The sequence below is a fragment of the Leptodactylus fuscus genome, chromosome 2 (genome assembly GCF_031893055.1).
Source record: "Leptodactylus fuscus isolate aLepFus1 chromosome 2, aLepFus1.hap2, whole genome shotgun sequence".
In the NCBI taxonomy this organism is placed as follows: domain Eukaryota; kingdom Metazoa; phylum Chordata; class Amphibia; order Anura; family Leptodactylidae; genus Leptodactylus; species Leptodactylus fuscus.
The window spans coordinates 73,859,225-73,871,503 of record NC_134266.1 but is presented as its reverse complement, the minus strand read 5'-3'; the positions used below and the strand labels follow the sequence as shown (position 1 = coordinate 73,871,503).

The 12,279-nt window shown below is 45.8% G+C and overlaps 1 protein-coding gene across 1 annotated transcript in view; it reads left to right on the top strand.

Annotated features, from left to right (window-relative positions):
- LOC142194711 (amine oxidase [flavin-containing]-like) overlaps positions 1 to 12,279 on the top strand; it is a 67,408-nt gene that overhangs the window by 37,764 nt on the left and 17,365 nt on the right. Inside the window, exon 5 of the mRNA XM_075264020.1 lies at positions 285 to 376. Coding sequence (XP_075120121.1) covers positions 285 to 376 — 92 coding nt within the window. The remainder of the gene's footprint in view (positions 1 to 284; positions 377 to 12,279) is intronic.

Below are 12,279 nucleotides of genomic sequence, written 5' to 3'. Positions count from 1 at the left end.
GACGTGAGTGTGTTGAAAGCAGCTTGACAGTGAGGAACAAGAGAGAGACTTAGAAAGTGAAGAAAAGGCAGTGGGATAGTGAATACCATAACCATAACGTTTCCTGTGACTAAACCTAAGTTTACCCCATAAAGCTCTTGTTTTATGGGTCAGAAATATTTGTAGTAATTAAAATTCAAAGAATATTTTTTGGCTAACTTGAGATATGCTTTTTGGCCAAACTAAAAGATAATTATATATATTGTAGAGTATTATTTATATATGTTCTAAAACATTTGTTTCAGATTCCTAATGATGCTCCATGGAATGCACCACATGCCGAGGAATGGGACAAAATAACAATGAAAGAACTCATCGACAAATTATGCTGGACCAAGTAAGCCTGATAATGTTATCAGATGTTATCCCATATTTTATATAGAAGTCACATCATACAGACGACAGAATAAACTCGAAGACTATAGGGTGAACATGCCAAACTACAATTTCTATCCAACATTTTATCATTAGTTTTGTTATAGTCCATTCTTTCTTTTCATAGGTCTTGTAAGGTCTCATTGTATTTTGGTTTCTTTAAATATCAAAGTTTGTTTTAATAACTTTATTTTTTATCGACATTTTTTATACTTATTACACAAATACATATAATACATATAAAGCCCCAAACATCCCCCCCCCCTGCCAGCCATACCCTAAAAACTGTGTGAACAGAGTAACCAGTCCATTTTCACAAAATGGAAAGATCAATTCACAATCTTTTTTTTTTTTCCTCCTGAAATACATACCTGGAATAAACACAAAATTAAGCAAGCAGTATGTCTTAAATGAACATTGAGTCAATCCATCGCTTTCCCCGCCGATCTCCAACTTGTATCTATGCATTCCCGAATGATCCACCCAGGGATCCCATATTTTTTAAAAAATTTTTTACATATGGTCCTCTATAAAATGTTTTTCAAGACACACCTAGCACTTGGTTTTATCCACATATTCTCTGACAGTGCGACCTGTTGAGAAGCACTGAGCAATAACATTATGGATCATATAAAGCATTCTGGTAATTGTCACTTTACCAGGTTTTTTAGTCTTTAAGTCTTTAATATAGTTTAAAATACATACAAATGGGAACAAAGTGACATGTACCTTGTTGATAGTGGCTACCACATATCTCCAAAAGTGCTCCAATTCTGGGCACGACCATAGTATATGCAGACATAGAGAGCAAGGTTTCTAATTGCTACATCAGGTTTTTAAGTCTATTGGGCATCTCTGAACTTATCTGTTACAAAGATTTCTACCAATCTATTGAGTCGGTCTGCCGAATAATCAACAAAATGTTGCTTCTTGTATGTATGACATTGAAATCTACTTTAACTTGCTCCATAGTCATACAACATATACTATATGGGCAAAATAAAGTGAACATCAGCAAATCCCACTAACATACTATAGTAGAAGAATAATTACCTGCTCCGCTGTGACTGCCTCAGTTGGATGAGACAGATAGTCCAGATTGTATTGCGATAATAAGTCCAAATAAATAAATAGAACAATCCAACACAGTGTCCATAAACAGTACACTTTTGAAGTTTTAAATGTATTTAATTGTATTAATGTTACTTCACTTCTCTTGTTCTCATATTAATTTGTCTTTGCTAGTCTGATGAAATTTGCAACACAGTCTCAGAACAGATTCTATATAACCTAAACAGTTTGTGTTAATTCAGTTAGAGCTCTAAAATGGTGTATATACAGTCCTATGAAAAAGTTTGGGCGCCCTATTAATCTTAATCATTTTTAGTTCTAAATATTTTGGTGTTTGCAGCAGCCATTTGAGTTTGATATATCTAATAACTGATGGACACAGTAATATTTCAGGATTGAAATGAGGTTTATTGTACTAACAGAAAATGTGCAATATGCATTAAACCAAAATTTGACCGATGCAAAAGTATGGGCACCTCAACAGAAAAGTGACATTAATATTTAGTAGATCCTCCTTTTGCCTCTAGTCGCTTCCTGTAGCTTTTAATCAGTTCCTGGATCCTGGATGAAGGTAATTTGGACCATTCCTCTTTACAAAACAATTCAAGTTCAGTTAAGTTTGATGGTCGCCGAGCATGGACAGCCCGCTCTCAAATGATCTGAAAACAAAGATTGTTCAACATAGTTGTTCAGGGGAAGGATACAAAAAGTTGTCTCAGAGATTTAATCTGTCAGTTTTCCACTGTGAGGAACATAGTAAGGGAATGGAAGACCACAGGGACAGTTGTTAAGCCCAGAAGTGGCAGGCCAAGAAAAATATCAGAAAGGCAGAGAAGAAGAATGGTGAGAACAGTCAAGGACAATCCACAGACCACCTCCAAAGAGCTGCAGCATCATCTTGCTGCAGATGGTGTCACTGTGCATCGTTCAACAATACAGCGCACTTTGCACAAGGAGAAGCTGTATGGGAGAGTGATGAGAAAGAAGCCGTTTCTGCAAGCACGCCACAAACAGAGTCGCCTGAGGTATGCAAAAGCACATTTGGTCAAGCCAGCTTCATTTTGGAAGAAGGTCCTGTGGACTGATGAAACAAAGATTGAGTTGTTTGGTCATACAAAAAGGCGTTATGCATGGCGTCCCAAAAAAACAGCATTCCAAGAAAAACCCTTGCTACCCACTGTAAAATTTGGTGGAGGTTCCATCATGCTTTGGGGCTGTGTGGCCAATGCTGGCACCGGGAATCTTGTTAAAGTTGAGGGTCACATGGATTCCACTCAGTATCAGCAGATTCTTGAGAATAATGTTCAAGAATCAGTGACGAAGTTGAAGTTATGGCGGGGATGGATATTTCAGCAAGACAATGATCCAAAACACTGCTCCAAATCGACTCAGGAATTCAAGCAGAGGAACAATTACAATATTCTGGAATGGCCATCCCAGTCCCCAGACCTGAATATCATTGAACATCTGGGGGATGATTTGAAGCGGACTGTCCATGCTCGGCGACCATCTAACTTAACTGAACTTGAATTGTTTTGTAAAGAGGAATAGTCCAAAATACCTTCATCCAGGATCCAGGAACTGAATAAAAGCTACAGGAAGGGACTAGAGGCTGTTATCTTTGCAAAAGGAGGATCTACTAAATATTAATGTCACTTTTCTGTTGAGGTGCCCATACTTTTGCACCGGTCAAATTTTGGTTTAATGCATATTGCACATTTTCTGTTAGTACAATAAACCTCATTTCAATCCTGAAATATTACTGTGTCCATCAGTTATTAGTAGAGATGAGCGAACACTAAAATGTTCGAGGTTCGAAATTCGATTCGAACAGCCGCTCAATGTTCGTGTGTTCGAACGGGTTTCGAACCCCATTATAGTCTATGGGGAACAGATACTCGTTAAGGGGGAAACCCAAATCCGTGTCTGGAGGGTCACCAAGTCCACTATGACACCCCAGGAAATGATGCCAACACCTCTGGAATGACACTGGGACAGCAGGGGAAGCATGTCTGGGGGCATCTAACACACCAAAGACCCTCTATTACCCCAACATCACAGCCTAACAACTACACACTTTACACACTCAATACCACCTCTCTGACAGTAGGAAAACACCTTGAAACATGTGTATTTGGCACTTGCAGTGAGGAGAGCTTGTCACCAGCAGTGAATTTGGCCCTTGTAGTAAGTTGAGGTTGGCACCAACATTTGTTTTGAAAATCAGGGTGGATTGAGCCTCTAACCAGCAGAGTTTGGGCAAATTCATGGTGGAGGGAGCCTCTAAACACCCCAGTTTGGGCAAATTCATGGTGGAGGGAGCCTCTAAAAACCCCAGTTTGGACCAATTCATGGTGGAGGGAGCCTCTAACCAGCCCAGTTTGGGCAAATTCATGGTGGAGGGAGCCTCTAACCAGCCCAGTTTGGACCAATTCATGGTGGAGGGAGCCTCTAACCAGCCCAGTTTGGACCAATTAATGGTGGAGGGAGCCTCTAAAAAACCCAGTTTGGACCAATTCATGGTGGAGGGAGCCTCTAAACAGCCCAGTTTGGGCAAATTCATGGTGGAGGGAGCCTCTAACCAGCCCAGTTTGGACCAATTAATGGTGGAGGGAGCCTCTAAACAGCCCAGTTTGGGCAAATTCATGGTGGAGGGAGCCTCTAACCAGCCCAGTTTGGACCAATTCATGGTGGAGGGAGCCTCTAACCAGCCCAGTTTGGACCAATTAATGGTGGAGGGAGCCTCTAACCAGCCCAGTTTGGACCAATTAATGGTGGAGGGAGCCTCTAACCAGCCCAGTTTGGACCAATTCATGGTGGAGGGAGCCTCTAAACAGCCCAGTTTGGGCAAATTCATGGTGGAGGGAGCCTCTAAAAAACCCAGTTTGGACCAATTCATGGTGGAGGGAGCCTCTAAACAGCCCAGTTTGGGCAAATTCATGGTGGAGGAAGCCTCTAACCAGCCCAGTTTGGACCAATTAATGGTGGAGGGAGCCTCTAAACAGCCCAGTTTGGGCAAATTCATGGTGGAGGGAGCCTCTAACCAGCCCAGTTTGGACCAATTCATGGTGGAGGGAGCCTCTAACCAGCCCAGTTTGGGCAAATTCATGGTGGAGGGAGCCTCTAAAAAACCCAGCTTGGACCAATTCATGGTGGAGGGAGCCTCTAACCAGCCCAGTTTGGGCAAATTCATGGTGGAGGGAGCCTCTAAAAAACCCAGCTTGGACCAATTCATGGTGGAGGGAGCCTCTAACCAGCCCAGTTTGGGCAAATTCATGGTGGAGGGAGCCTCTAAAAAACCCAGTTTGGACCAATTCATGGTGGAGGGAGCCTCTAAACAGCCCAGTTTGGGCAAATTCATGGTGGAGGGAGCCTCTAACCAGCCCAGTTTGGACCAATTAATGGTGGAGGGAGCCTCTAAACAGCCCAGTTTGGACCAATTAATGGTGGAGGGAGCCTCTAACCAGCCCAGTTTGGACCAATTAATGGTGGAGGGAGCCTCTAACCAGCCCAGTTTGGACCAATTAATGGTGGAGGGAGCCTCTAACCACCCCAGTTTGGACCAATTAATGGTGGAGGGAGCCTCTAACCAGCCCAGTTTGGACCAATTCATGGTGGAGGGAGCCTCTAAAAAACCCAGTTTGGACCAATTCATGGTGGAGGGAGCCTCTAAACAGCCCAGTTTGGGCAAATTCATGGTGGAGGGAGCCTCTAAACAGCCCAGTTTGGGCAAATTCATGGTGGAGGGAGCCTCTAACCAGCCCAGTTTGGACCAATTAATGGTGGAGGGAGCCTCTAACCAGCCCAGTTTGGACCAATTCATGGTGGAGGGAGCCTCTAAACAGCCCAGTTTGGACCAATTCATGGTGGAGGGAGCCTCTAAAAAACCCAGTTTGGACCAATTCATGGTGGAGGGAGCCTCTAACCAGCCCAGTTTGGACCAATTAATGGTGGAGGGAGCCTCTAACCAGCCCAGTTTGGACCAATTAATGGTGGAGGGAGCCTCTAACCAGCCCAGTTTGGACCAATTCATGGTGGAGGGAGCCTCTAAACAGCCCAGTTTGGGCAAATTCATGGTGGAGGGAGCCTCTAACCAGCCCAGTTTGGACCAATTCATGGTGGAGGGAGCCTCTAAAAAACCCAGTTTGGACCAATTCATGGTGGAGGGAGCCTCTAAACAGCCCAGTTTGGGCAAATTCATGGTGGAGGGAGCCTCTAAACAGCCCAGTTTGGGCAAATTCATGGTGGAGGGAGCCTCTAACCAGCAGAGTTGGTGGAAATCAGGGTGGAGGGAGCCTCTAACCAGCAGAGTTGGGGGAAATCAGGGTGGAGGGAGCCTAGTATTAGCAGAATTGTGCAACGCTTATGGTGGATGAGTATGAGGATGCGGAGGAATTGGAGAGGTTGAGTACAGACATGGAGTTTCATGTTGGGGTGCTTTACACAGGTGGGCACAAAAATGACGGCTCTACCCAGTGGTGGTTCATTTTTATCAAAGTGAGCCGGTCGGCACTCTCAGCTGACAGACGGGTGCGCTTGTCAGTGATGATGCCACCGGCTGCACTGAACACCCTCTCAGATAGGACGCTGGCGGCAGGACAGGACAGCACCTCCAAGGCATATAGGGCAAGTTCAAGCCACAGGTCCAACTTCGACACCCAATACGTGTAGGGCGCAGAGGGGTCGGAGAGGACAGGGCTGTGGTCGGAAAGGTATTCCCGCAACATGCGCCTATACTTCTCACGCCTGGTGACACTAGGACCCTCCGTGGCGGCACTTTGGCGAGGGGGTGCCATCAAGGTGTCCCAGACCTTAGACAGTGTGCCCCTCGTTTGTGTGGACCGGTGAGAACTTGGTTGCCTACTGGAGGAACTGCCCTCCCTGCCGCCAACGTCACATGCTGGAAACATCTCCATCATATTCTGCACCAATTGCCTGTGGCAAGCATTGATGCGATTGGCCCTCCCCTCTACCGGAATAAAAGACGAGATGTTGTTTTTATACCGGGGGTCAAGGATAGCAAAGATCCAGTACTGGTTGTCCTCCATGATTTTGACAATACGCTTGTCGGTTGTAAAGCACCCCAACATGAACTCAGCCATGTCTGCCACAGTGTTAGTTGGCATGACTCCTCTGGCCCCACCGGAAAGTTCAATCTCCATTTCCTCCTCATCCTCCATGTCTACCCATCCGCGCTGCAACAATGGGACGATTCGAAGTTGCCCGGAAGCCTCCTGTATCACCATCACATCATCGGACAACTCTTCTTCCTCCTCCTCCTCCTCCTCCTCCTCCATTAAACGCAGTGAAGCGGACAGATGTGTGGACCTACTCTCCAGCTGTGACGGATCGGATGCTATCCCTAACTCCTCTGTGTGATCTGAGTTATCCCTGATGTCAATCAGGGATTCTCTCAGAACACACAAGAGCGGGATTGTAAGGCTCACCATCGCATCCTCAGAGCTCACCCTCCTTGTGGACTCCTCAAAGACCCGTAGGATGTCACAAAGGTCTCTCATCCATGGCCACTCATGGATGTGAAACTGAGGCAGCTGACTTTGTGGCACCCTAGGGTTTTGTAGCTGGTATTCCATCAAAGGTCTCTGCTGCTCAACCACTCTATTCAACATCTGAAACGTTGAGTTCCAGCGTGTGGGGACGTCGCACAAAAGCCGGTGTTGTGGCACATGCAGGCGTTGCTGGAGAGATTTTAAGCTAGCAGCGGCTACTGTCGACTTGCGAAAGTGGGCGCACATGCGCCGCACTTTCACCAGTAGCTCTGGAACATTGGGGTAGCTCTTTAGGAAACGTTGCACCACTAGGTTGAAGACGTGGGCCAGGCATGGAACATGTTGGAGTCCGGCAAGCTCCAGAGCTGCTACCAGGTTCCGGCCGTTATCACAAACGACCATGCCTGGGCCCAGGTGCAGCGGCTCAAACCATATTGCCGTCTCATCGAGGAGGGCATCCCTCACCTCGGAGGCAGTGTGCTGTCTGTCCCCCAAGCTGATCAGCTTCAGCACAGCCTGCTGACGTCTACCAACGCCAGTGCTGCAACGTTTCCAACTCGTAGCTGGGGTCAATCTAACAGCGGAGGAGGAGGCGGTGGCGGAGGAGGAGGCGGTGGCGGAGGAGGAGGCGGTAGAGGAGGAGGAGGAGGGGGGTGTTCTTCTCGTGTCCCTGCCAGGAATGTTAGGCGGGGAGACGAGGTACACCGGGCCAGTTTGGGAAGCAGTCCCAGCCTCAACTACATTCACCCAGTGTGCCGTCAGTGAAATGTAGCGTCCCTGTCCGCATGCACTTGTCCACGCGTCGGTGGTCAAGTGGACCTTTGTGCAAAGCGCGGAACTAAGGGCCCGCCTGATGTTGAGTGACACGTGCTGGTGCAAGGCGGGGACGGCACACCGGGAGAAGTAGTGACGGCTAGGGACGGCATAGCGAGGTGCCGCAGTTGCCATCAGGTCCAGGAAGGCGGGAGTTTCAACAAGCCGGAACGCCAACATCTCCTGGGCCAGCAGTTTAGCGATGTTGGCGTTCAAGGCTTGCGCGTGTGGGTGGTTAGCAGTGTATTTCTGCCGCCGCTCCAATGTCTGAGAGATGGTGGGTTGTTGTAAAGAAACGCCTGATGGTGCCTTTGATGGTGCAGGAGAAGGAGATAAGACAGGACCAGGGGAGGATGAGGTAGAAGTCAACAAAGTGGCGGAGGCAGATGAAGTGGTGTCCTGGCTCGTCCTCTGGAGTGCATCGCCAGCACAGTCAGCAGTGGCAGTGGCAGAGGCAGTGGCAGAGGCAGTGGCAGTGGCGTGAACGGCAGGCGGCCTTTGTCCTGCCGTTGCTGCCTGCCACTGATTCCAGTGCTTGGATTCCAAATGACGGCGCATTGAAGTGGTGGACAGGTTGCTCTTCTCAGAGCCCCTAATCAATTTCGAGAGGCAAATTGTGCAGACAACACTATATCTGTCCTCGGCGCATTCCTTGAAAAAACTCCACACCTTCGAGAAACGTGCCCTCGAGGTGGGAGTTTTTCGGGGCTGGGTACGAACTGGAACATCTTGGGAGATTCCGGGTGTGGCCTGGCTTCGCCTAAGCTGCTGACCTCTGCCTCTGCCTCTAGCTACCCTTTTTGGTGCTGCACCTGCCTCAACATCCACACTACTTTCCCCGCTTGACATCCCCCCTGTCCAGGTCGGGTCAGTGTCCTCATCATCCACCACTTCCTCTTCCAACTCCTGTCTCATCTCCTCCTCCCGCACAATGCGCCGGTCAACTGGATGCCCTGACGGCAACTGCGTCACATCATCGTCGATGAGGGTGGGTTGCTGGTCATCCACCACCAAATCGAACGGAGATGGAGGAGACTCTAGTGTTTGAGCATCTGGACACAGATGCTCCTCTGTTAGGTTCGTGGAATCGTGACGTGGAGAGGCAGGTTGAGGGACAATGAAAGGAGCGGAGAACAGCTCTGGGGAGCAGGGACAGTTTGGGTTATTGTTCTGTAAAGCTTCGGAATTTTGGGAGGAAGGAAGACAAGACTGTTGGGTAATAGGAGGAGAGGAGGCAGAGTCTGACTGGCTGCTGGACAATGTGCTGTAAGCGTTCTCTGACAGCCATTGCAAGACCTGTTCCTGGTTCTCGGGCCTACTAAGGTTTGTACCCTGCAGTTTAGTTAATGTGGCAAGCAACCCTGGCACTGTGGAGTGGCGCAATGCTTGCTGCCCCACAGGAGTAGGCACGGGACGCCCTGTGGCTTCACTGCTACCTTGCTCCCCAGAACCATTCCCCCGACCTCGCCCACGGCCTCGTCCACGTCCCTTTCTGGGAGCCTTGCGCATTTTGAATTCCTAGTTAGAAATTGGCACTGTATACCAGTAGTAAAAATTGTGGGTGCACGTAACCCCAATATATTCTTTGAATTCCCAGTCAGACACTGGCACTATATGGCAGTAGCAAGAAATGAGGGTATTTGTATTCCCAATATACTCTTTGAATTCCCAGTCAGACAATGGCACTGTATACCAGTAGTAAAAATTGTGGGTGCACGTAACCCCAATATATTCTTTGAATTCCCAGTCAGAAACTGGCACTATATGGCAGTAGCAAGAAATGAGGGTATTTGTATTCCCAATATACTCTTTGAATTCCCAGTCAGACAATGGCACTGTATACCAGTAGTAAAAATTGTGGGTGCACGTAACCCCAATATATTCTTTGAATTCCCAGTCAGAAACTGGCACTATATGGCAGTAGCAAGAAATGAGGGTATTTGTATTCCCAATATACTCTTTGAATTCCCAGTCAGACAATGGCACTGTATACCAGTAGTAAAAATTGTGGGTGCACGTAACCCCAATATATTCTTTGAATTACCAGTCAGAAACTGGCACTATATGGCAGTAGCAAGAAATGAGGGTATTTATAACCCCAATATATTCTTTGAATTCCCAGTCAGACAATGGCACTGTATACCAGTAGTAAAAATTGTGGGTGCACGTAACCCCAATATATTCTTTGAATTCCCAGTCAGACAATGGCACTGTATACCAGTAGTAAAAATTGTGGGTGCACGTAACCCCAATATATTCTTTGAATTACCAGTCAGAAACTGGCACTATATGGCAGTAGCAAGAAATGAGGGTATTTATAACCCCAATATATTCTTTGAATTCCCAGTCAGACAATGGCACTGTATACCAGTAGTAAAAATTGTGGGTGCACGTAACCCCAATATATTCTTTGAATTACCAGTCAGAAACTGGCACTATATGGCAGTAGCAAGAAATGAGGGTATTTATAACCCCAATATATTCTTTGAATTCCCAGTCAGACAATGGCACTGTATACCAGTAGTAAAAATTGTGGGTGCACGTAACCCCAATATATTCTTTGAATTACCAGTCAGACACTGGCACTATATGGCAGTAGCAAGAAATGAGGGTATTTGTATTCCCAATATACTCTTTGAATTCCCAGTCAGACAATGGCACTGTATACCAGTAGTAAAAATTGTGGGTGCACGTAACCCCAATATATTCTTTGAATTCCCAGTCAGACAATGGCACTGTATACCAGTAGTAAAAATTGTGGGTGCACGTAACCCCAATATATTCTTTGAATTCCCAGTCAGAAACTGGCACTATATGGCAGTAGCAAGAAATGAGGGTATTTGTATTCCCAATATACTCTTTGAATTCCCAGTCAGACAATGGCACTGTATACCAGTAGTAAAAATTGTGGGTGCACGTAACCCCAATATATTCTTTGAATTACCAGTCAGAAACTGGCACTATATGGCAGTAGCAAGAAATGAGGGTATTTATAACCCCAATATATTCTTTGAATTCCCAGTCAGACAATGGCACTGTATACCAGTAGTAAAAATTGTGGGTGCACGTAACCCCAATATATTCTTTGAATTACCAGTCAGAAACTGGCACTATATGGCAGTAGCAAGAAATGAGGGTATTTGTATTCCCAATATACTCTTTGAATTCCCAGTCAGACAATGGCACTGTATACCAGTAGTAAAAATTGTGGGTGCACGTAACCCCAATATATTCTTTGAATTCCCAGTCAGACAATGGCACTATATGGCAGTAGCAAGAAATGAGGGTATTTATAACCCCAATATATTCTTTGAATTCCCAGTCAGACAATGGCACTGTATACCAGTAGTAAAAATTGTGGGTGCACGTAACCCCAATATATTCTTTGAATTCCCAGTCAGACAATGGCACTGTATACCAGTAGTAAAAATTGTGGGTGCACGTAACCCCAATATATTCTTTGAATTCCCAGTCAGAAACTGGCACTATATGGCAGTAGCAAGAAATGAGGGTATTTGTATTCCCAATATACTCTTTGAATTCCCAGTCAGACAATGGCACTGTATACCAGTAGTAAAAATTGTGGGTGCACGTAACCCCAATATATTCTTTGAATTCCCAGTCAGAAACTGGCACTATATGGCAGTAGCAAGAAATGAGGGTATTTGTATTCCCAATATACTCTTTGAATTCCCAGTCAGACAATGGCACTGTATACCAGTAGTAAAAATTGTGGGTGCACGTAACCCCAATATATTCTTTGAATTACCAGTCAGAAACTGGCACTATATGGCAGTAGCAAGAAATGAGGGTATTTATAACCCCAATATATTCTTTGAATTCCCAGTCAGACAATGGCACTGTATACCAGTAGTAAAAATTGTGGGTGCACGTAACCCCAATATATTCTTTGAATTACCAGTCAGAAACTGGCACTATATGGCAGTAGCAAGAAATGAGGGTATTTATAACCCCAATATATTCTTTGAATTCCCAGTCAGACAATGGCACTGTATACCAGTAGTAAAAATTGTGGGTGCACGTAACCCCAATATATTCTTTGAATTCCCAGTCAGACACTGGCACTATATGGCAGTAGCAAGAAATGAGGGTATTTGTATTCCCAATATACTCTTTGAATTCCCAGTCAGACAATGGCACTGTATACCAGTAGTAAAAATTGTGGGTGCACGTAACCCCAATATATTCTTTGAATTCCCAGTCAGACAATGGCACTGTATACCAGTAGTAAAAATTGTGGGTGCACGTAACCCCAATATATTCTTTGAATTCCCAGTCAGAAACTGGCACTATATGGCAGTAGCAAGAAATGAGGGTATTTGTATTCCCAATATACTCTTTGAATTCCCAGTCAGACAATGGCACTGTATACCAGTAGTAAAAATTGTGGGTGCACGTAACCCCAATATATTCTTTGAATTCCCAGTCAGAAACTGGCACTATATGGCAG